The sequence below is a fragment of the Apodemus sylvaticus genome, chromosome 1, assembly GCF_947179515.1.
Source record: "Apodemus sylvaticus chromosome 1, mApoSyl1.1, whole genome shotgun sequence".
Taxonomy (NCBI): domain Eukaryota; kingdom Metazoa; phylum Chordata; class Mammalia; order Rodentia; family Muridae; genus Apodemus; species Apodemus sylvaticus.
This window is the reverse complement of record NC_067472.1, coordinates 64,382,353-64,406,515: the sequence shown is the minus strand read 5'-3', so window position 1 is coordinate 64,406,515 and position 24,163 is coordinate 64,382,353. Positions and strand designations below refer to the sequence as shown.

General features: G+C 51.6%; 4 protein-coding genes across 6 annotated transcripts; 3 read left to right on the top strand and 1 right to left on the bottom strand.

Moving 5' to 3' along the window:
- The first annotated feature begins 3,412 nt into the window (after positions 1-3,412).
- Positions 3,413-6,775, top strand: LOC127678669 (5-hydroxyisourate hydrolase). 2 transcript variants are annotated; one of them, XM_052173807.1, is made up of 5 exons: positions 3,413-3,517; positions 3,620-3,726; positions 4,078-4,217; positions 5,152-5,287; positions 6,148-6,772. In XM_052173807.1, the coding sequence occupies exons 2-5, from the start codon at positions 3,667-3,669 to the stop codon at positions 6,235-6,237; spliced, it is 426 nt and encodes a 141-aa protein (XP_052029767.1). In that variant the 5' UTR covers positions 3,413-3,517; positions 3,620-3,666; the 3' UTR covers positions 6,238-6,772. The 2 variants fall into 2 exon arrangements, with proteins under 2 accessions (XP_052029767.1, XP_052029775.1); XM_052173815.1 differs by lacking the exon at positions 3,413-3,517 and having other exon boundaries at positions 3,668-3,726; positions 4,019-4,217; positions 6,148-6,775.
- A 6,065-nt stretch (positions 6,776-12,840) lies between these two features.
- Scgb1c1 (secretoglobin family 1C member 1) lies at positions 12,841-13,905 on the top strand. The gene is made up of 3 exons (XM_052173799.1): positions 12,841-12,895; positions 13,309-13,514; positions 13,873-13,905. Exons 1-3 carry the CDS (start codon positions 12,841-12,843, stop codon positions 13,903-13,905), a joined length of 294 nt encoding a protein of 97 aa, XP_052029759.1.
- A 1,730-nt stretch (positions 13,906-15,635) lies between these two features.
- Odf3 (outer dense fiber of sperm tails 3) lies at positions 15,636-18,024 on the top strand. Of its 2 annotated transcripts, XM_052173778.1 has the most exons (6): positions 15,636-15,744; positions 15,893-16,093; positions 16,463-16,564; positions 16,724-16,845; positions 17,450-17,590; positions 17,935-18,024. In XM_052173778.1, the coding sequence occupies exons 1-6, from the start codon at positions 15,636-15,638 to the stop codon at positions 18,022-18,024; spliced, it is 765 nt and encodes a 254-aa protein (XP_052029738.1). The 2 variants fall into 2 exon arrangements, with proteins under 2 accessions (XP_052029738.1, XP_052029746.1); XM_052173786.1 differs by lacking the exon at positions 17,450-17,590.
- Positions 18,025-20,309: 2,285 nt separating this feature from the next.
- On the bottom strand, positions 20,310-24,069 carry Bet1l (Bet1 golgi vesicular membrane trafficking protein like). Its single transcript, XM_052196029.1, has 4 exons — positions 23,198-24,069; positions 22,000-22,091; positions 21,697-21,753; positions 20,310-21,564 (listed from the first exon to the last, which is right to left on the bottom strand). Exons 1-4 carry the CDS (start codon positions 23,214-23,216, stop codon positions 21,397-21,399), a joined length of 336 nt encoding a protein of 111 aa, XP_052051989.1. The 5' UTR covers positions 23,217-24,069; the 3' UTR covers positions 20,310-21,396.
- Between the last annotated feature and the right edge of the window lie 94 nt (positions 24,070-24,163).

Below are 24,163 nucleotides of genomic sequence, written 5' to 3'. Positions count from 1 at the left end.
ACTTTGACTACTAATTTGAATAGGTTTGGAGAGAGTGAACAGCCTTGTCTAGTCCCTACTGGTTTACTGTATATTGCTTTTACTATGTTTAGGTATGGGCCTTGAATTCCTTATCTTTCCAAGATTTTTATCATGAAGGGGTGTTGGATCTTGTCAAATGCTTTCTCAGCATCTAAAGAAATGATCATGTGCAAATCAGCTTTAGAAGTCATGTAATGTGGCCCACCATTTACACAGTCATGATGGGTGTGCCTCAGAGAGACAGAGCCCCAAGGACTACATGCCCTGAGGACTTCATGCTGTGGAATTGTGCTCTGCTGCTTGCCTTTGGCTCCCTCCTAATCTATAAATTGTATGAAAATTCTAAGGGGTTTCCAGCCCCTCACTGAGCAGTATTATTAGTACTCACAATAATAGTGATTGACCTTTTTCAAATATTACTACTGGAGCAGATTAATGATTCACCTGCCACCCTTAGAATTTGGAGAAGTAGATTGCTAACAAAGTTAGGTTAAGATGTTTTGACATAGAAAATCTTAGGGAACAATTTGAAGTTCAGAAATAGCTGAGCTAGGGATTTTTTTGAGGTTAGGGAACAAGAACAATGGCAGCCCAGCCAGTTCTACCTGACCTTCCTCTCTTGCTGAAGCTGGGCTGCTGATCAAGGTGATGATTAATTTCTTGAACCCATTTTTACCCTCAGCTTCCTGATATGGTTCAATAAAAAGTTGTTAATGAGTCAGTGTGAACCCTGAGGACTTAAAATAAAAATGGCTGTTTGTTTTTTATATAAAAGTTTGGATTTATGATTCTTTTAAGACTTTTATAAGGTTACTTTTAAAATTGCAGCCTGCCAGTAAAAGAAACTGACTGAGAAAATGACCTTGCTGATACTTTGTTAATCTATAACAAATTGCTTAGTTACAAATGTATGTGAGTTCTTGAGAATAATTTGGTTTTTTATCCATAGTAAGTAAACTATTTGGCCATGTAGGGTATTGGGGAACATGTGTTTTTCTTATGTGTACTCATTGTAATCGCTCACTTAAAAAAAAATAGAATGTAACCACTTTGTGACTTTTGTTCCACCTAAAAGATTCTGCTGGGATATATAAACTATAGGAGAAAAAATAGTTGTTAGTGCTTTGCTGCATCTATCAAATGTGTGTGTATGTATGTATACGTGTAAGATGGTAAGAGCTTTGCTCCACCCACCAAATGTATGGATGTGTATGGATGTAAAATTGTTGGCATTTGTTGGTGCTTGCTTCATCCACCAAGTGTACATGTGTGTGCGATTTTTCCCTCACCCTTTCCCTGGTCCCCAAGGGTTTACCACCAGCCCCAGGGAGTTTGCCATCTACCCCATCAAATTTTCTGATAGCCCCAGAGAATCAAGCTTTGTTCCCTCAGAGAAAAGTCTGCTGAGTGATCAATCACCAACTCTACACTCTACTTCAGTTTACCTTGTCATGTCTAAGGTGGTCATTGACCCTTCTGGGGAATATTCTAAGGATGGCCTATCAGCTTCTTCTCTGGACAGCAGGGATCGGGGAGATAGGATGACAGCTTTGGGGAATCGGTTCTTTTCTGCCACCTTGCAGGATCCTGGAATCAAACTCTAGTCATCAGACCTGCCAGCAACAGCTCTGCCTGCTGAGTTATCTCAGAAACCCACCTTTGTTTTTTTTTTTTTTTTATAGATCGCATACCTTGAGAATGTGTTATATAATTATATATGTATATATGTATATAATATACATATATATATTCCTGGGTTCCAGAATTTGAACTCTCCTCCTCAGTGCTTCCCCCACCCCCATTAATTAATTAATTAATTAATTTACTTTACATCCTGATCACAGCTTCCCCTCCCTCTTCTCCTCTCAGTCTCTCCTGCCCTCCTCCTCAGTGAAGGGAAGGCCTCCTGTGGATAGCAACCCACCTTGGCATATCAAGTTGCAGTAGGAGTAGGTGCATCTTCTCCTATTGATGCTAGACAAGGTAGCCCAGTTAGGAGAAAGGGTTAGCAGAGTCAGAGACAGCCCCTCCTCAGTTGTTCAGAGACCCACATGAAGGTGGGCTCCGCATCAGTTACATATGTGTAGGAGGCCCAGGTTCGGCCAAGCTTGCTCTTTGGTGGCAGTTTGGTCTCTGTGCACCCCTATGGGCCCAGAGGAGTTGATTCTGTAGGTTTTCTTGTGGTGCCATTGATCTCTCTGGTTCCTTCAGTCCTTCTTCCCCTTCTTCCACAAGATTCCCCACAATCCATCTAATGTTTGGCCGTGGGTCTCTGCATCTGTTTCCACCTGCTGCTGGGTGAAGCCTTTCAGAGGACTGTTGTGCTAGCTAGGCTCCTGTCTACAAGCATAGCAAAGTATCATTAACAGTGTCAGGGGTGGGCTCTCTCTCACGGGACGGGTCTCAGGGTGGGCCATTCAATGGTTGACCAGTCCCTCAAGCTCTGCTCCATCTTTATGCCTGCACATCTTGTAGGCAGGACAAATTTTGGGTTGAAAGTTTTGTGGGTGGGTTGGTGTCCCCATCCCTCCATTGGAAGTCTTGCCTGGTTACAGGTGGCGGCCATATCAGGGCCCAAGTCCGCTGTTGCTGAGAGTCTCAGCTAAGGTCACCCTCATAGACTCCTGGGAGTTTCCCTTGGCTCTATTTGAACAGGTCTGGGAATGCTGTCCTCTGCCAGATGAACCCTGGAAACCTGCTCAGTTTTGGGACCCGAGGGGTATTGACTTGTGGGGAAAGAGTGGGACCCATGAGGAGCATGCGGTGGGGCGGGGTGGCTCACCCCGGAGCAGCCCACACCCACCACCAATTTTTGTTTTCTCGCAGTTCTCTCTCCCTCAGTCCTCCTCATAAGTCATCCCTCCTGTTCCCCTCCCCGCCCCCATCCCGCCCAGTTCCCTCCCTCCATCAGCCTCTGATGTCTCTTGTATTCCCTCTTCTGAGTGAGGTTCTTTGGGTCTGTGGATTACAGTGGGTACTTTACGGCTAATATCCACTTCTAAGTGAGTACATAGCATGTGTGTACTCACTTTCTGGGTCTGGGTTACCTCACTAGGATGATATTTTCTAGTTCCATCCATTTGCCTGCAAAACTGATGTCCTCGTTCTTAATAGCTAAGTAGTATCCCATTGTGTAAATGTACCACATTTTCTTTATCCATTCTTCTGTTGAGGGACTTCTAGGCTGTCTCCAGAAATGTTAAACCTCCTTAGTCACCAAGAACACAAATCAAACTGCGCATCCTCAGTGCTTTAACCACTGAACTACTTCCCCTCCCTCACCCAGCCACAATTTCCTACCGGTCTTTGCCTTAGGCCCCACTGGCCCCGCCTCTCTCAGAACTACCCCGCCTCTCAGCTCCTTTCCCAATCACCGACAAGCCCTTGCTCCTCCCAACAGCATGCTCCCAACCAGGTCCATTCTTTTCCTTTAAATCAACACCCCTCGGGCCCCAAAACCGAGTAGGCTGCCAGGGCTCATCTGGAGGAAGGAAAGGTGACTTTCCCAAAACTGTTCAAATAGGGGGCCCCAGGAGTTGGGGCGGGGCCTTGGGTGGAGCAGGTCCAGGCTGACCAGAGAACTTGTTGAGGCTGGCAGGGTGACTGCCGGTGGGAGTTGCACAGACCAGAGCTCTGGGGCAGGGCATGAGTTCCAGGACCGCCCCGCGGCTGCTGACGCTCCAGAGACACCTAGGCTGGCCGCAGGTAAGGAGTTGGCTTGTGTGGCGGAGGCAGGCGTGGGAGCTTGGGAGCAGGATTGTTTCTAGGAGACCTATAAGCCAGAGGACGGAAGAGCTGGGTTCTGCCACACTAAAGCCACTGACCCGCTGAAACTGAAGTGCTTATACAAGGGAGAGAAAGGGTAGTGCCCAGGCAGGGGCAAAGGAGGGCACAGGTCAGCTTTGTTTAGCACTTGGCACCCCATCCTGCAACTCAGCAATCCACCTCCACCCCACCCCCCGCCTCTTTGTTTACTTTCCTCACAACTGGATCGAAGACACAGTCGGGCCTGTACATACCGGCGCCAAGGTGATCACGCACACTCTCTCTGCTCAGGCTGGCAACATGGCTACGGAGAGCAGTCCCCTGACTACTCATGTATTAGACACTGCCTCGGGGCTCCCTGCCCAGGGCCTCTGCCTCCGTCTGTCCCGTCTGGAGGCCCCCAGCCAGCAGTGGATGGAGCTAAGGACAAGGTAGGAGACAGTTTCTGGGCCGGGATCCATTAGTGTCAGCTCCGGCAGCGCAGTGGCCTTCCCACCTATGGAAGGTCTTAGGCAGGGGTACTGATGGAGTGGTAAGGCCAGGACAGCACTGAGTAGGGTTGAGTCTGTGTAACCACTGGGGGCTGGAAGGCGGGACTGCACATCATCCTGTTGATCCCTGAACCTTGTTTTCCTCATCTGAGATAACAGGGCTGGTGACAAACTAGCTTGTTCACCAGATGTACATTCCTGGGACAATGTCATGGGACAGCTTTGTTGGGTCCTTGCCTGTCAGACCCTAGTGGGCCTGCTGCGAGGGGAAGCCAGCCAGAGCGGCGTGGTAGAAAATAAAGACGCCAATCGCCGTGGGCGAGACTGACAGCCGAGCACTTATTTCTCCTCTCTATTCTTAATAGCTGTGAACTTGTAATTAACCTCCTCTACAGAGAGAGGCTGAGATAATAGGACTGAGGTAAAAGCTAAGACTCCACTCAGGTCCAGTACTGGGGCCTCTCAACCTCACTGAGCCAGGCTCTGGCCCTGGCCATGCCCCTGGTACATGCATTGTTGGAGGCCTGTTGCAGGTTTAGCCAGCCAACGCTGGTGGGTTTGTAGCCTTGAGAGCAGGTTCTGTTTAAGGGAGACATGCTCACGCATCTCCTCCCTCTGACCCACCTGTGAGAGCAGGGTGTGGCTTGCCCCCCTCCTAGCTCAGTCTTTCACATACCTGGGATGTTTTATCTTTTGTTTCTCTGCTTTATGATTTCCTAAATAGGCAGTGTGGTGATATCCTTAGGAACGGTCCCCCTGCCCCATCTGCGCACGCTCCTTCTGTGAGACTGTGGGGGTCATCTGCAGATGTTGGCATACAGATCAGAAAGGCTAAGGAGGGAGGCTTCTCAACTCTCCACTTGTCTCTTCACAGCTACACAAACCTGGACGGTCGCTGTCCTGGGCTCCTGACACCAAGCCAGATAAAGCCAGGCACCTATAAGCTGTACTTCGACACAGAGCGCTACTGGAAAGAGCGGGGTCAAGAGAGCTTTTACCCATATGTTGAGGTGAGCGCCATAGGTGGGTGAAGGAAGCAGCTGGACCCTGATTCACTTTGACCACAACCTGCAGCCAGGCCTCCTCCAGACCAGAGACAGACTGGCTCCACCTCTCCCAGAGTGGTAGCAAGGGAGTGAGCTCACCTCTTTCGCGCTCTCAGAAGGTGTCCAGGGACCTGAGGCCCCACTTCACGATGACACACTGAGCTGCCCCTGGATCAGGTGGGTGGAAGGGAGGGTCCAGGCTGAGGGCGTCTCATCTTCCTTTGTAGACAGATTCTCATCTGAGTGCAGACCCAGGAACACTGGGTGTGTTAACTGCCCAGTGCAGCGTAAGGCTCTCAGCTGCCCTGATGCAGCTTAAGGGTGAATTATTTATTTGGTTTCATTATTTCAGCCCACGATTGCTTGGCTCCCTGCACTCACTGTGGCGGTGGGGGCATGGGAAAGAGGAGAGCTGTCACCTCCTGGTGGACAAACAGCAGAAAGGAACACACGGAAAGACACAGTCCCCTAGGACTCTGCTCAGGGGCCTTCCTCCAGCAGGACCCGCCTCCAGGATTCAGTACCTACTAATAATGTCAGCGCTTGGTGGGTCCAGTTAATCCCGAGAGTTTAACCAGTTGATTCGATCAGATCAGAGCCCTCACGGTCAGATCACTTCCTCCCAAAGCCCACTAACTAGCAACAAGACACCTCTTGTTGGAGACACTGTTCAAACCGTAACATCAGATCTTATCTAAGCGCCTCCCACTTCTAGGTAACCCACCTAAGCACCTGACCTCCTGCTGTCTAGAAGGCCCAGGGGCTGCTGCAGAAGGACTCTCACCATCTTCAGTGTCTTCAAGTGCCTTCTCTGCTTCTCACAGGTTGTTTTCACTATTACAAAGGAGACCCAGAAATTCCACGTACCTCTGCTGCTGAGCCCATGGTCCTACACCACCTACCGGGGGAGCTAAAGCCATGTGTTACCTGAAGAAAGCCATCTATGTGCCTGTTTCCTTCCCAGACTTAGCCACCCACACAAATCATGGGCTCATCAAAGGACATGAAGTTGCGGCTTGCTGAACAGATTCTAGCTGCCCTGGAGTTTTATAATGAGAAGGTGTGACTTGGGTGTCAATAAAGAGAGTTCCAACGCCTGAAGCTCTGACCCTATCACTGGGACAGGGACAATAAGCCAGGGCTTTGCTTCTGCTCCAAGTCTCTTAGTTTCTTTTCCTGTGGCTGTGATGAGATACTCTTGGCAGAAGCAATTTGAGAAAGGGTTTGATTCTGGATTAGTTCAAGTTACAGTTCTTCGTGGTCGGGAAGTCACAGTAAAGGAAGGCGGAGGGAGCTGGGCACATTGTGGCTGCAGTCAGGAAGCAGAGAGCAAGGCCAGGCAGTTGGTAGTGCGTGCCTTTAATCCCAGCACTTGGGAGACAAAGGCAGGCAGATCTCTGAGTTTAAGGCCAACCTGGTCTACAGAGCTGTCTATATAGTATTTCAGGACAGCCAGAGCTACACAGAGAAACCCTGTCTCAAAAAGCCAAAGATGAGAGAGAGAGAGAGAGAGAGAGAGAGAGAGAGAAGGAGGAGGAAGAGGGGAGGAGGAAGAAAAGGAGGAGGAGGAGAAAGTAATGCACTACTAGTACTCAATAGCTTCCTCTTTTATACAGTTCAGGATCCCCGGCCCAGGCAATGGTCCTTCCCAAAATTAATGTGTCTTTCCACATCTATGAACATAAGCTAGCATGCCACAGGCATGCCCAGAGGCCCTTCTCTCAAGTAATTCTAAATTCTGTCAAGTTGGCAATACTAACCATCACACCCGGTGATCGAGGAGACCTCTGAGGAGAAGCCGCTGAGGTCACAGCGGGGCGCGCAGAGGCGGGCATGGTACAGAGAGGAAAAACAGCTACCCATGAGGTCCTTCAAAAAGCAGAGCAGGAAGTTCTCCACTGACAGTGAGTCTCAGGCTTTACCTCAGTCCTATTAGCTCAGCCTCTCTCTGTGGAAGAGCTCAAGTTCACAGCTATTAAGAATAGAGAGGAGAAATAAGTGCTCGGCTGTCAGTCTGGCCCAAGATGATTGGCGTCTTTATTTTCTACCAGGCTGCTCTAGTTGGCTCCCCTCGCAGCAGGCCCACTGAGCTGTGTCTGACTGGCAAGCAGGTCCCCTCCCAAGGAAGCTGGGTTGCTGGTCACAGCCAGGAAGAACAGGCTGTTTCAGTTGTGTACCACGGGACTAGTCTGTACGGCTAGACCAGGAGTTACTGGAGCAGACTAAAGAGGATTTGAAATCAGTTGGGACAGAGAGACTAGGGACAGAAGTCAAGTTTATCTTTAGAATACCATTTTTAGGGCTGGAGAGATGGCTCAGCGGTTAAGAGCACTGATTGCTCTTCCAGAGGTCCTGAGTTCAATTCCCAGCAACCACATGGTGGCTCACAACCATCTGTAATGGGATCCGATGCCCTCTTCTGGTGTGTCTGAAGATAGCTACAGTGTACTCATATACATAAAATCAAAAGAGAGAGAGAGAAAGAATGTCAGTTCTTGATAACATGTCAGTTCCTATCATGTACGTTACTTGAATATAATGTTGACTTGAAATAAATTTGCCTTCAGTTTCATTGCCACTGAGATGAGTAGCTCTGAGGTGTGTGATCCTGTGCAGAATTCCATTCCCAAAAGGTGTGATTTGAAGTTCAGCCTCATGCTGTGTTTTCTTTTGGCACAGCCACTGTGTGTTCCTTGACCTCTAAGTCAGGGAACTCTCTGTCTCCTTCATCTTAACAGTGCTCTATTATAAATGTGGCACCAGCTTGTCAGAACCATGCACCTGTAAGTGTACAGAACTGTGACTGCCACAGAAAACAACGCCTCGCCATCAGAGACGAGCCGTTATGATCCTGTGGAAGCTAGCAGGAAAACAACTGCCAGTGCAGCTTTAGGTGTGCTGGTTACCAGAGAAGTTCTGTTGAGACTTGTTACATGAACTTTTCCTACGCCTACACACCCCAGATGGGGTGCCAATGGCAGACCAAAGTACAGCTCCACACAAGTTCAACTTGGCAATCCAGGGAGTAAACTGGGCTTACATACAGGGCATGGGTGAGGAGTTACTTACAAGAGTATGGTTGACTCAAACAGCTGTTTGACCAACAAGGCACTCCCCAGCATGGATCCTGACATCCCAGAGCTGAATAGATAGAGTTCCCCCTCTGGTTACTCTTCCACAATCTATGTATTCTGCAATTCTGGCTGTCCTGGAACTCACTCTATAGACCAGGCTGGCCTTAAATTCAGAAATCTGCCTGCCTCTGCCTCCCAAGTGCTGGGATTACAGGCGTGTGCCACCACCGCCCAGCTGGAACAATTTTGAGGATCATTCATGAAGAGTCACAGTTGTTTTCCATTAAGGTGGTAATGGCCAGTGGGGCTCAGTGGGGCTCGCCTTCTACAAGACGACCTGTAGAATGAGTATTTCTGTGAACAAAGCCAGTTTGGTCCCAACTTATTAACAGCATAGAGAAACAGACTTGGTTTATATCCTCAGTATTTTAATGATGTTAAAATTTTCCACAAGAGGCTGGGCATGGTGGTGCATGCCTTTGATCTCAGCACTCAGGAGGGAGAGGTAGGAGGATCTCTGAGAGTTTGAGGCCAGCTGGTCTTCAAAGCAAGTTCTGGGATAGCCAGGACTTCATAGAGAGACCCTGTCTCAAAACAAACAAGTTTCCACAAGAGTTTTCAGTGCAACATGGTTTTCATCCAGGCAGATCAAATACATAAATAAATGTTAGAAAACATAAGAATTTGTGCAGATTGCTACATTGAATTCTATAATTTAACAAATATAGCATACTTACACATTTGCAAAAAAATTGTAATTGGATACATCACAGATCAACATGAAGCACATTGCTTTTCTTACAATCAAAGATGACTCAAAACCAGACATAGTGCATACACCTTTAGTTCCAAAACTTGGGAGACAGAGGCAGGCCTGGTCCATAATGTTAGTTCCAGGACAGCCAAAGCTGTTACACAAAGAAGTCCGTCTCAAAAAAGAGAAAATCGAGCATAAACACTTAGACCTAGGTGTGGAGAGATTGCTTAGTGGTCAGACGCACTTATTGCTCAAACATGGGGATCAGAATCGGGGTCTTAACACCCAGATCAAGTGGCTCACCACTCATCAAACCACCTGTAACTCCAACTCCAAGGGACCAACTACCTTCTTATGGTCTCTGCGGACATGAATGTGTGTGTGTATACCTACTCACACGACATTCACAAAAATACACACACACACACACACACACACAAATAAATAAATACTAAAAACTAGGGCTGGAGAGATGGCTCAGCGGTTAAGAACACTGAATGCTCTTCCAGAGGTCCTAAGTTCAATTCCCAGCAACCACACAGTGGCTCACGGCCATCTGTAATGAGATTGGATGCCCTCTTCTGGTGTGTCTAAAAACAGCTACAGTGTACTTACATATAATAAAAAATAAATAAATAAACCTTAAAAAAAAAAAAAACTAAACTTAGATCCCAAATCTATGTGCCTTGTTTCCGGCCTACTGGTGCTCAGGAGACAAATCCAACCCACAGAGCTCCACATGCTCCAGAACGAGCAAGGGTGGATGGACACCCAGCCCAGGTTCTGCCTGAATATGGATGTACAGAAGCAAAGACGTATGCTGATCATAGGGGCTCACAGGACAATGCCACTGATGCTGCAGAAAGCTGTGGCAAAGGGCTTTACTTAGGGAGAAGGGATCAAATGTAGCTGTGGAGGGTCTTCACAGAGATCCACGTGGCCGTAGATCTGTATAAAGCAGGAGCGAACATGAAGTAGTAGATTCTTTACAAAGACAGAGCAGTAGGTTAGGTGATTGGTTTGCAGGGACTTGTGGTTTGCCTGGGTTGTGGTGTTGTTGTTTCTGATTACCTCAATGTCTGTGAAGTAAGAGCTGAGGTACTGAGACTAAGAGGAGACAAGGAGCATGACACAAGCTACCACCAGGGTGTGAGAACACACCTGTGAAGCAATCTTCTGAAGTTGTCAGCACCTAGAACAAGGCTGTGGTCCTGTGAGGCCGTTAGGTAGTTTCCTAGCCGCATTCCACCTCGTGGGGTTAATTCAGCCTGTGTTTGGGCCTTTTCAGAACGTGTGTTCTAATTAGCTTTCTATAGCTGTTCTAAAACACATGGCCAGAAGCCGCGTGGAGAAGAAAGCCCCTTTGGCTTACATTTCCACATCACAGTCTATCACTGAGGCAAGTTGGGGCAGGAACTGAAGCAGAGGCCACGGAGAAATGCTACTCCTTGCTTCTTGTGGCTTGCTCAGCCTGCTTTCTTATACCACCCAGGACCTGTTGGCTAGGGGTGGCACTGCCCACAGAGGGCTGAGACTTCTCCCATCAATCAGTGATCAAGAAAATACCCCCGCAGGCCAATCTGATAGAGGCATTTCTTCAACTGGGATACCTTCTTCTCAAATACATCCAGGCTTGTGTCAAGTTGACAGAGGCCAACCAGAGCAAGACAGTATCAGAGGCGGGTGGCATAGGCCAAGGAATAACTGTCATGGTGATACAAGATATACAGGACTCTGGACATGATGTGGGCCAGAAAGTGTGGTCCCAGATGACTGCAGAGCTCAGGTACTCGAGGGAGGGAGACTGGGGGGTCAGAGGGTGTATCAGATGGAATGTGAAGGACTACTGCTGAAAACATCGCCCAGGACTAGAAGACAACCTTGAAGTGGCATCAGAAGACATAGAGAACAAGACCACAGAGGGGAGAGGACAAGCGACAAGTTCTCAGGCTATGAAGTTGCTCTAATGAGACAGGAGGAGTAAACAGGCAAGCAGCATGGAGAGTCCCAACCGCTTATCCCAGGCTAACCTGCAGAGCAGTGCGGGCCAGCCTATGCTGCTAAGTATCTAAGGAATGCAAGAGGAACACCCGCTAACTGGATACCACAAAGGGAGGCCAGGGGGTCACTTGTTCCGCATGGAACCCCAGTGGCAGACAATGTAAGGAGACAGAAGCTGAGCCAGAGAGTCTTTAAAGGAACAGTTCTGTGACAGAATTTTCTGGGGGAGGAGACAAGGGGTCAAAACAGATGTCCAGTCCAAGTCCCTGGAGATGCTACTTGCAGGTTCTCTTTATCCATCATGTGAGTTCTGAAGATCAAACTCAAGTTGCCATGATTGGCCTCAAGCGCCGTTATTCACAAAGCCACTACGTAACCCCCAGAGCCAGAATCTAAAGATGACCCAAGGTGTGCGCCACCACACTTAGAGGCCAATCTGCTCTCCCACTGACTGTGGTGACAGATGCTGCACTGCACGACCATTCCCACATTCGTAGACTTATGCACATAAACAGGTTCCATCACTATTGATTAGTTTTTCATTATAGGCAGGAGTCTAAGAAGACAAGAACTCCAGACATTGGAACAGTACTTAAAGGGCATACAGCAAGGCTCTGGGAGGTTATGCCAGGCAGAGCATACCCAAGGCTAAGAAAGGGTGGTGTAATGAAGGCACCATGATGCCCTGCTCAGACATGGGAAGGTGAGGCCTACTCTGACAGTGGGTTAGACGGAGAATTCTGCTTTGCAAGCAGGCAAGCACCATGTCTGAAGCAGAGGCCATGGAGAAATGCTACTCCTTGCTTCTTGTGGCTTGCTCAGCCTGCTTTCTTATACCACCCAGGACCTGTTGGCTAGGGGTGACACTGCCCACAGAGGGCTGAGACTTCTCCCATCAATCAGTGATCAAGAAAATACCCCCGCAGGCCAATCTGATAGAGGCATTTCTTCAACTGGGATACCCTCTTCTCAAATACATCTAGGCTTGTGTCAAGTTGACAGAGGCCAACCAGAGCAAGACAGTATCAGAGGTGGGTGGCATAGGCCAAGGAATAACTGTCATGGTGATACAAGATATACAGGAATTCTGCTTTGCAGAATTCTGCTCCGATCCGCAACCAGCACCATGTAAGAAAGGCCATGAAGCCACCAGGTGGCAGCAGAGGATAGGAGAGAGGTGGGACAACAGGCAGGTGCGACTCAGGCCGCCCAGCCTCACCCAGACTTCAGACCTCCTGTGGCTCTGCGTCCTCCACCCTACGAGGCCCCCACCCCTCTTACCTCATGTCCCCAGGCTCCTCTCCTGCCAGTCATAGTAGGGTGGCGTCAGCCTGAGCACAGACTAGGACAGGCAGCTCATTACACAGAAGGGGTCCCAACCACAAAGATCTAGACCCACCCAGAAGCTGTCAGAGCGCCATGGAGGCCTTTGGCACTCCTCCTTGTTAACCAGCACTAGGTTTACCCAGATCGGGATTTATTCCACTTACCCTAACATGTTTGCCAACAGCCCCCTTATGATCCACTCAAGTTTGGCACTTCTTGGCACCTGGTGGAGCACAGTGACATGCCTGGCCCAGTTGTCCTGCCAGGTCCTGAGAGGTATGCCCCGCCCCTGGGCAAGGTGCCACCCTTCTACAGCATAAAAGCCTGATATCCCCCGAGCAGTTCTTGTGACTGTCATCATGAAAGGGAGCAGCGCTCTTCTGCTGGTGGCTCTAACCCTGCTCTCCATCTGTGGTAAGTCTGGGCCTTGTTTCTAGCACTTTTGGTAGGTAAGGGGATCCAAGAGGCTGAAATCCTGGGATCAAGTAGACAATACCTACTTGTGTTCACAGACCCCACCCCAAAGTGCAGGAAATCTGTCATTGCCAGTCCTATCCCAACCCACCCTGACCTAACACTAACCAACCACCAAGGCCAATGCGGCCCACACTGACGCAATCTGGATGACCTGGCTCTCTGGATCCAGTTAGCCCAGGGAAAGAAATCCCCCCTTTCTTCCCTGGTGAGGTCAGGAAGTCAGAGGGGAAACCGCAGCAGCTCCCACTAGTGGTGATGGGGAAGGGATCTGCAGGTTGCCCTGGGAGTGACAGGAAAAAAGGCCAGAGATCAAGTCGCTCCCTTGGCACTGTATCTCCTTTGCAACACAGGGCTGACTAGAGCAGAGGATAACAATGAGTTTTTCATGGAATTCCTGCAAACGCTCCTGGTGGGAACCCCGGAAGAACTCTATGCACCGGAAGGGCCCCTGGGCAAATACAACGTCAATGACATGGCCAAGTCAGCACTGACAGAGCTCAAGTCTTGCATCGATGGATTGCAGCCTGTGCATAAGGAGCAACTAGTCAAGCTACTGGTAATGAGCTGGGACTCCTACCCCCAAGTGTCTGCAGTTCTTCCAAGACCCACCCACGCATGGTACCTGATCACTAGTCCTCGATCCCTAGAGCTCCATCATCAAGCAGAGATGGAGAGCTTACAGAGATGTTTCCAAAGTCTCTTAGAACTGCTTCCCTAACCCCCAAAAGAAGTATGCCCCACCTAGGCAGTACATGTGCACACAACCCCTCCCCAAGATGCTAGGAAGGGCAGAAGGCCACAGTGCCCAGGAGCCTGTCTACTCCACTGATGTGCACAGCCCTGTCCACCTCTGGGACTGGAGGCTCTGGTTGCGGGTTACCAGCTCTCCTGGTCCCTATACATTTCTCTTTCAGGTGCAAGTGCTAGATGCTCAAGAGGACACATAAGCAGGCCGGAAACACAGCTTGACTTCCATGAGCGACAGGACCAGCAGCCGTACAGCGGCCTTGGATGTGCTAAGATCACTGCTTTTTCACGAATAAATTCATCCTCGAACTGTTAAATCAATAAAGCCTACTGCAGCCCCTGCACTGGTTTTTCTCTCTCTCCCTGCAACACAGGGACACATAAAAAGTCCTATCAAGGGCACCCTGAGAGATACGCCGAAAGATACAAACTCATATGCAGGGTCACTCTCCAGAAGCAATGTGTGAGAGTGGCCTCAGGATATCACAGGAACACAAGGCTAGCTAGCTAGGGCGGGTGGGGATAAAGGAGTCTAACACAGAAAGGCAGGCTGGCAGGGCCTGTGCATAAAATAAGGCAAGAGCACAGTCAGCTGATACACACAGGTTCTGGGAGCCTTGAAAAACAACCTCTCTTCCCAAAATCACCCTAGGAAAGAGAGTCCAGCCCGAGCCAGAACCCTTAGAGCCTTACTGAGGTCGAGTAGGGAAACCCTGACTGCTCACAAGGACACAGGGGATCCTGAGAGGTGGCTTTTGCCAGGACGGAAACTGAAAGGACCGTGAGCTCTGGGGAGCTGTAGGGGGAAAACACCCACTCTGGGTATGCCCACCACAATCAACCCAGTCTCCAACACAAGCCTGCACTCCAAGATCCCCAGTAGTCAGAAACCCCTGCCCCCAGTTTCCCCAAATAAGTGGCTTATACTGGGCCAAGCTAAGGAGCAACCTGCAACCTCACTATATCTACCATCTGTCCCAGGCACCACAAAGAGTTAAAGAACCTGGAGAGTAAGGGGGGTTCCCTGGAGAGGTCGGGCGGGGGGGGGGGGGCGGTGGTCTCTGGAAGAGGAGTTCCCTGGAGAGAGTGGGAGCTTCTTGGAGAGTTGGGGACTACCTGAGGAGGTAGGCGTTCCTGGAGAGTCGTGTGGTCGCTGGAGATGTGCAGAGTCCCTAAAGGAGAGGTCCACAGAGAGGATGGGGCTTCCTGGAGAGGGTTAGCTCCCCAATAACAAGGACTCTGGAAGGGGTAAGGTCTGAAGAGAGGCCTTGGCCAGAGGCTATTGTCTCCGTCACACACACTATGATCTAGAACTCTTTGTGGGACAGAGCCACATTCTAGAGCTCAGGGGCAGGGACCCCTCCCCAGTTCTCAAAACTGGGGGAGAAAGGGAAGCTTTCTCTCCATGCTCCTTTTTAGGGAATTGCCTGGCACAGACGCCAGGGGGACAGGCCACCGGTGAGGAGGCTGGGTCCTAAGCTGCTCTAAGCCCATTCCTGCACAGAGGAGGTGAGGCCTCCCGATTTGCTCCCCTCCCGCCCATGACACAGCTCAGCCAAGAAGCTCTGGACCCTTGCCAGCAAGCTCTTTGGAAAGTTGCACCCAGGGTCCTTTGACCAGCCCAAGCTCCTTCAGAGCCAAAAGAACAGTCAGTGCAGGGCCAGAGCGAGCAGCTCCTCTGGGCCTGTCCTGAAGGCATGACTCCCACCCAGATCTTGGAGCTGGGTAGGGGTAACCTCACCATACCAAATGGGGAGCTCTCTCTGCTTATAACTACTTGAGACTCCCATGTCTCCACGGGGCAAGGCTTGGGTCTGCAAGATGCAGTATCAGCAGTACCAGGGATGGGAACATGAGGGCCAGGAATGAGATGCAACAAGGAGGGCATCCCAGCACCTGGTCACCCTCTTGTCCATGGACAGAGCCAACCATGGCAGAGGAGGTATGGGTGGGCACCTGGCGGCCCCATCGCCCCCGGGGGCCCATCATGGCCCTCTACAGCAGTCCTGGACCCAAGTACCTGATACCACCCACCACGGGTAAGATCGCCTAAGGCCTGGGGACTTGTTGGGGACAGGGGAAGAAGCCAGGATTGGTGTGGCCTGGGATGGATCTGGGCTTAATCCTTGACTCCCATCGGAGAGAAGGATGTCTGGCTCCAGCAGCCCTGAGCCCGTGTGCCCACAGGCTTTGTGAAGCACACACCCACCAAACTTCGAGCACCGGCCTACAGCTTCCGTGGGGCCCCCATGCTCTTGGCGGAGAATTGCTCCCCAGGGCCCCGCTACAGTGTGAACCCCAAGATCCTGAGGACTGGCAAGGACCTTGGCCCTGCCTACTCCATCCTGGGGCGCTATCATACCAAGACCTTGCTGACCCCCGGCCCGGGTGAGTAACCCCTCCCTTCTGCCCCAGGCCCTAACATGCACGTCCAGGCCAGACGGCCTCATTTCTCCTGCTTCTGGGAACAGACACTGTCAGGCCTGAACAGCAGAGCCTGAAGCCCACCAACCCTACTCTACCTGAAGTCCAGGGACAAGGCCCACACCAGATCTCACGCTCACTGCTTGAAAACAGCCCTGGAGCCCGTATTTCTACTGTGGATATCCCTGACCAAATCTGTTCGACCACAATGTTGGGGTCTAGAGGCCTTGTGTCTTAACTGTTGTGACATCCTTCATGGGCACCCAAGTGCTGGAGGGTGGGGTGCGGAACCCCAGATGCTTGCTGTTCCTGCACACCCTCCCTCCTCTCCAGGTGATTACTTTCCAGAGAAATCTACCAAGCATGTGTTCGACTCAGCACCCAGCCATTCCATTTCTGCCCGGACTAAGACCTTCCGAGTGGACAGCACTCCAGGTCGGCTGCAGCCCAGTCAACTAACTGATGGAGTGGAGTTGGGGAGTCTCTCGGCAGGGGTGGAGGAAGGGTAGCCCAAGATAGAACTTCCAAAGGAAGAGGGTATCCCAGATAGGAGGTAGTGGGCCTGCCCCAGCCTGAGGCTCCCATCACCCACAGGCCCTGCCGCATACATGTTACCTGTGGTGATGGGGCCCCACACGGTGGGCAAGGTCTCCCAGCCCTCCTTCTCCATCAAGGGCCGCAGCAAGCTGGGCAGCTTCAGCGATGACCTGCACAAGGCAAGGGTCACCCTGGCTGAGTACAAAGCTTGGCCCCAATGACCTTTCTGACCCTCTTCCCCAAGACCCACGAAGCCCCAGCCAATAACTGCCCTGTTGATTCACCTCTGGGTGACTTCCACATGCTCAGGCCACAAACAGTGGGGAGGGGCTAGGAGACCGACTTGGAAGATGTGTTAATACAGAGAACAAGCCAAGGTGTTTGTGGGGTACTGCCTGGAGAGCAAGGGGGAGGCAAAAGCCTTGAGATACTTGGGGAGGAAATGTCTGCCCATGCTAACAGTTGGGGCAAAGCCCCTGAACCGGGCACCTAATGCCCAGTAGTACTACAGGAGTATGTTGACCTCACCAGCCCCTGGCCTCCACCCTCAAGACCAAGATGATAGTGTCCCAACAGGGAAAGGGGCCTTGCACATAGCCCATGAGGAATAGACACAAGATTGGCACACTGGGAATGCCACTTCACTGAGGCTGAAATTGTTCCCGTGGCTGTCAGGCAGCTTAAGATGGCCTTTGGGGACTCAAGGTCCCAATCCTAATCCTATCCTCTGGGGCCTTATGGCCTTGGAAAGCCAAGCCTGTCTTAGCCCTCTCCATTTTCCAGACTCCAGGTCCTGCGGCATACCGTCAGACTGAGGTTCAAGTGACCAAGTTCAAGGCTCCACAGTACACCATGGCTGCCCGGGTGGAGCCTCCAGGGGATAAGACCCTGAAGCCAGGACCAGGAGCCCACAGCCCTGAGAAGGTCCAGGAACTAGAGGGGTCAGATAGGGATCAGGGGAAATGATCCCGTATGTATAGGGAGGGCCTACACTCTGCAGGTGTGTGCAGTGGGCTTGGGGAAGGGAGGACGCACCTTTAGGATCTTGTGCATTTGCAGCAGTGACTCTGATGGTAACCTTTCAGTTACAGAAAACCCTGAGCTGTAGCCTCATCCCCAGGGGCTAGCCCACTGTCCCCAGTTAACAGGGTTACCGAACACAGCTTGGCCATTACACTGGCACCCTTGGGTGCAAGTGCAGGAGGGACTGAGCCCTTCACCCCAGCCCCAGGCTGGGAAAGCTCCTCACAGTCCTCTTCCTCTTCTAGGTGACCCTGAACAAGCCCTGTGCTCCAACCGTCACCTTTGGCATCAAGCATTCTGACTACATGACACCCTTGGTTGTCGATGTGGAATAGCCCCTGCTCTCTGTGACTTCGATCCTCCCACAGAAATGTGCTGGGCTGGCAACAGATTGGGCACTTCACCCATGGGGTCCGCTGCCAGCCTGGCCCCGCACCACAGAGCACGCTAGTTTGGACGGTTTTGACAAGTTATTTTTTTCTATGCTATCTCTTGTTTGTTAATCTTGTTTCTTGCCATGTCCAAATTATTAAATAAACCACAGATTGCACTTGCAAGGGTATATCTTGGGAAAAGGACAAAGCCTGTCCAGGCAGACCCTGTCTTGCCTTCCTGGCCTAGAGGTCCTATAGAGAAATGGGAAGGGCTGGGAAGCTCGGAGTTCCACCTGCGTGTGTTTGTGTGTGTGTGTGTGTTATTGTGAAGAAGCTCCAAATGTGCGAGGTTTTGCAACCACTTCACAACAGCTCATGTCAATCCAGGCCTCCAGGTTTTCAAGTGGGATACAATTCCAGCCTACCTGCCAGGAAGGCCTGGGCACGGCAAAACACAGCCAGGTCCACCAAGTTTCCTCAAGTTCTGACCACCTGAGCAGTACTAGGCCATGATCTCTTTACTGCTATTACGTACGAACCTCAGGGGAGCTTGTTTCCGTCCACAGCCAGTAGGAGGACGTGTGCAGGAAAGCTGGCATCTCAGCTGGGCCTGAGGACAGACTCTACAGAGGTTCTCAGGCCCAGCTTCAGGAAGAGGGATGCAGTGTGACCACAACGTTGCAGCAGGTCAGCGTAAAACAAGTGCTCTTCCCCCACACTCCTGGTGGGGCCTTTATTTGCACGAACCTGCGTGTCCCAGTCAACCAGCCCTTAGTCCCTCAGCCCTTAGGAGGTGATGCTATCACCACCACCCTACCCTCAGGTTGGCAGAGAAGGGCCACACAGAAGGAAGCTGGTAGGTCTGTGGCTGCCCTGCCCAAAGCCAGGGAGATACGGCATGTCTGGAAGATGAGCAGGGGTAGACTTCAGTGCCCGAGGCCAGCCACAGATTAGGGTTGGCTCAAAAATAACTCAAATTCCTGGGAAGTGAGGGCAAGGAAGACACTGAGCCCAAGTCTTTATTCATTACCAAGGCCTTGAACTCCAGGATGGACCTGGTCGCTTGCACTCAGTCCCTCACACCGGGTACCCTCTAATCCTACAGTTCGCTGGAGTTCAGGTCCCACCCATGCATGGGAGGAAGTGCCAGGGAGAAGGCCGGAGTTGGAGGGTAAGGTTATGACCTTCAGGAAGCTGGTCTGACCCAGTGGCTGTGGAGCCCGTATGCCCCTTCACATGACTCATGCAAGAAAGAACAATACCTGAATGTGACAGGAACTACAACCTGATTCTCAAAGTAGCTGGAGACTGATGGTGGGGCAGGGTGGAGACCGGAGAGGAAAACTAGCCATGTTTGGGGTTGCGGTGGGGATGTCTCAGAGAAGGATGGCAAGGACAATGGTCTCCAGAAAGTTACCCCCCAAAAGCAGAGAGTTAGATCTGGTTTGCACCAGCAAGATGAGAAGGTGCTGGCTGTTCCAAGTGCCTTAGAAAGCCAGGTATGGATGCACGTGCCTGTAACGCCATCACTCAGGAGCCTGAGGCCAGAGGACCGTCAGCTGGAGACCGGCCTGGGTCACACAGTTCAAGAGCAGCCTGGGATGCACGGCAAGCCACTACCTCACAGAAACAAAACAGCAAACCCGGAGGTCTAGCAACATTCCCAGAAAATAGAAGCTGGCAGGCCCCGGTTCCGGGGAGTCCAGGCTGAGGCATGAACACGCGTGCTGTGGGTCTAGATTGAAGAACGATGCAGGCGCCATGCTGCCTGGCTATAAGCAGACGGCAAAGCCGAAGCCCTGGTCCACAGGCCCTGGGAGACGGGACAAGGATGAAGTGGCTACGGAGGGAGGCCAGAGAGTGAGGGACGAGCCAGAAGACCCCAGCTGGAAGGGTGTGCGGCAAACAGCAAAGCTCCGGAGCAGCAGTGTGGAGCGAGCTGTACCCTGGGGCGTGGGCAGGGAAAGGATGGGCCCCCCTCCTCCAGAAGGTTTGGGGCTCAGGCAGACACAATGCAATGCCAAAGAAGTCTAAGGTCAACATGTTCAAAGAGGAAGGGGGGGTGGGTACGGAGTGCCACAGCAAGGCATGGCTACCGGCATTAAGAGGCCAGGGTATGGCAAATCTGGCTTAATTTAGAACTCAGACAGTTCTGATGTCTATGATGGGCATGGCTTCGTGGGTAAAGAGTGAGTCAGTGTAGGGAAAGGTAAGAACTCAGAGAGAAGGGCACAGAACTTCATAGCTCATTTCTTAAAGGTATTTTATGTGAAGACAAAAAGTGCTAGGTCCTCAGAAACTAATTGTTGGCCCTGTCAGCTCCACAGGTCAGTTTGTGTGCAAATGGGGCTGGCCAAGGCAGCAGGGAGGGCCGGCAGAGCAGGCAACTCTGTAGAGTTATGCAACAAGGGGATGGCTCAATCTCCCTCACACTGAGGGAGACTGGCTGGACAGGGCAGGGCAAGGTTCGGTACAAGGTCAAAAGTTCCCACTACGCAAATGCTTTCATAGGTGGCCTCCAGCTCCATAAGGATCCCCACAGAGAGAGAGAGCACTCCAGCCCTGCCTGGCTCTGAAAGCCCACCTTGTACTGTTCTCAGTCTGTGAGCCTGGGGACGGAGACATCTTTAGCTCTGGAAAGATTCTCAGTCCCAGGGACACACACATCTGTGCTCCTGGACATGTGGTCTTGCAGCCCAGAAGGATCTTAGTCCAGGGGCTCTGGACTGCAGTCCACTCCTCTAGTCACAGCTTTGCCTCTTCCCTGGGGTCTGACTTGAGCCAGCGACTGCTGGGTACAGCTTGCACAGGTGCGCTCCTCATCGGCAGCCTCAGCCTGAAGTCACTGCCAGCCCCATCCTGACGACCATCATCTGGAGGGCTCATAGCCATATTCCTTTCTGGTGTCAGTTGCAGACTCTTCAAGAACACAGGCACGGTTTAAGCCAGACACAAACAGGTTAGGGCAAACCAGAAGACCCTTAAGATGCTGGCTTCTGAGGAGTGTGGTCATTGGCCACAGTGGATGCATTCGGGACTCACAGACGCTTTGCATAGACCTGGCTCATTCTCATACAACACGGCTCTGGCTCTGCCAGTGTCTTTAGCACCAGGGAATAGCACTGGGTTTTGCCTTTTTCTTCTTCTTCCTTCATACACAGGACAAGTCAAGATGAGCTCATTACGACAGAGGCAGCTGCGGTCGTCCTGACTTAGGAAGATGAATGACCCATGATGATAATTTCAAAGGAATATTTTTTTTTTGTAGTCGGGTCCTTAGGAAACCAGGATAGCAGGTGCACAAGAGCCTGGCTGCCCATGGCTCCCACTGGCTCACGTCCGTGACTTCGACAAGAGGTAGGAGAGGATGAAGAAGGCCACGATTAAGACCACAGCCATACCACATAGAAGCTTCCGGTTGTCTCGGCCAGACCGTGCCACCGTGGAAAAGCGCTTCACACTTCCTGTGAGTAGGCCAGTCACACTCATGAAATCTGAGTCCTGGTGGGAGAGACCCAACAGGATCACATAGAGTTGGGGCCCCTGACTACCCAGCCACCCTAGCGCTGAAGAAGCAGCAGAGCAGATGGCACGTGAGCAAAGCCGTCTGTAATTTGTACTCCGGGCACTTACCATGCCATCTAGGTATCGGTTCTGGTCTTCTGTGTCCCTGTCGATGTCCAAAGCCAGCTGGTTGGGATACAGAAGGCACAGTCAAGCAAAGCCACAGAGTACAGTGCCCGCCTTCCTTTCAGACCAGCTAGACTTACCCACAACTCTGCTAGGTACCTATTACCAGAAAAAGTTAAAAAGGTCAAGGTATTACCTGAAGTATTCCTCCAGTCAGCATGCCCACGGCCGGCACACGGCCTCCTACCTACCCTCTCAGCCCCACTCACCAAAATATCTCATGGAAGGGAAGAAGCCACCACTGACCGATTTAAGCCTGGTAACCTTGGAGGCGAGGCTGTCAGCCATGCGCTTGTTCTCTCTGTCTAGAATCTCCTCCACAGCACCAGAGCTCTGAGCTGCAAGAGAAAGAGACTGAAGGATAGCATTCACTCATAAATGTGCTCCCTGCGTCCTCACTCCAGTGGAGTATGGCCCAGTGAGACATCCAAGGACATTCCACCATATACTTCCGCTAACTTCGTATGCCCCACCCTCGGTTCCAACAGGTAGACCACCTACACATCAGACATGTAGCATGGGGTGGGGGTGGGGAGGTCATGGCGTACCTGTGTGCATGCCCTGGCAAGGATAGGCAGGGGAACCAGCAGGTCCAATCAATCTACACTACCCTGCTTTATACTGTTCCTGAACCGAAACCAATACTGCCTTAGCTGAAATCACAATCTGGGGGTTTGGAACCGGTCTCTAAGGAAAACAGTAAATTCTGATAGGGACCATAGGGAAAACAGAACAGCCAGCAAAGCAGTTGACAGGAAGGCTGTGTAGGAATGACTTGGGAATCAGGCTCAAGGTTAGTGTAAGAAAGGTCTTCTACTGTGGAAACTACCTCACTCTACGTCTGCAACTCACACAGGGTCTCTGGAAACCGCAGAGCACAGTGCCCGTGGAAATCTGATTCCGGTAGACAGAGACTAAACAAGAATTTCTGTCCCGATATGTAATTGAGAACCACCCCCGCCCCACTAAGTGTGGCTGACACCGGTCCGAAGCATAAAAACAAGGCAGCCTCAATGTGACCCACCTAAGGGGAAGGCCAGCAGCATGAGCAAACAGGTACGACCAGACTCTAAAAGACAGATGGCTGTATCCTACCAACCACTGCATGGTCATTGGTATGATCGAAGCATTAGTAACACAACTGTCACACTGAACGCAGGCACGGGGGCGGGGAATGTGTGTGAACCGAGGTACTCGGGCCCCTCATTAGTAAAACCCTGCTTGAGCCCTCTGCTTTCAGCTCTTGGCATCAACCACACACAAAACTGATGTCATGCCGGCAGGCTTGGGTTTCAAGGTAGCGCCCGTCGATCTGGCCTTGTTGTTCCTGGAATACGTAAGCGCCACCCCCACGCAGGTCCCTCCTCCGAGAAACGAGCGATGTCGCCAGCTCCAGACTTAGACCTTGCCTCCTATCCCTACCTAACCTCTCAGGTGCCCTCACCTCGAGTCCAATCTGCCATCGCGCCCTCCGGGGTCCCGCAGCACGGCGACGGACGTGGCACCTGTATCCCGGTCTTCCGGTTCCGTCTCAGATGTAATAACTTCCGGGAGAAGGGCAGTTCTTCTCCGGAATGTAAATAAGGGAAGGGCGGGCCACCAGCATTCGGGCCCACGGATTGGTCAGCAACTTTAGTCCCGCGCTGTGGGTGTTACTCGGAGCAGGAGCTCAGACCCGAATCTGGAGCTGAGGCTAAGAACCAGCTCAGTAAATCAGTCTGATGCCTCGGGCGCTGCTAAGTCCAACAGGATGGGGAGGGCAGGCAGAACCGAAAGAAGCTGGTGAAGGAGACGGCCGGGGCCTGGCACTGAGTAGGGGCGAGCGCCGTTAGCACAGCGGGTGACATCACCCACTGGAGCATTGCTCGTGTGTGTCACCGTGGCGTGCACCGACCCTGCTTTCAGCTAAGTGGCGTGCGGACTGGCTTCCCACTACACAGCGCTCCCACGCTTCTAACCTCAGACACGCCGCGGCTGGCCGCCCCTCCGTTGCTCCTCCCGCGGGAGTGGATTTTTTCACCGGTGTTCTTCACTTCCCTCTCTCCGATCCTTCCCCATACACTCTACAATTGTCTTTTGATAACCACATTATTTTGGTGCTTTAGTCTTTCGATTGTTTTTTAAAGAGCTCTGCCCGTTTCTGCCTCTCGAGAGCTGGGATTTTAAAAAGCGTGCGTCACGATGCCCCGCTAGCCACGTGCATTATTTTGACCATCCGAGTCGTTGTACTTCTCGTTCCCTAGTCCCATTGGAAGATGAGCTCCAAGGTCTGGGTCGCGAGAATCGTCTTCCCCAACTGACTTAAGCGGCCCGGAGCCGGCGCTCTCTTTTTTATCACAGTACCGGGTCAGGAGCGTAAGGAGGACGGTCCACGCGCGGGCCAAGCCACACCCTACTCCCCACCCCCCGC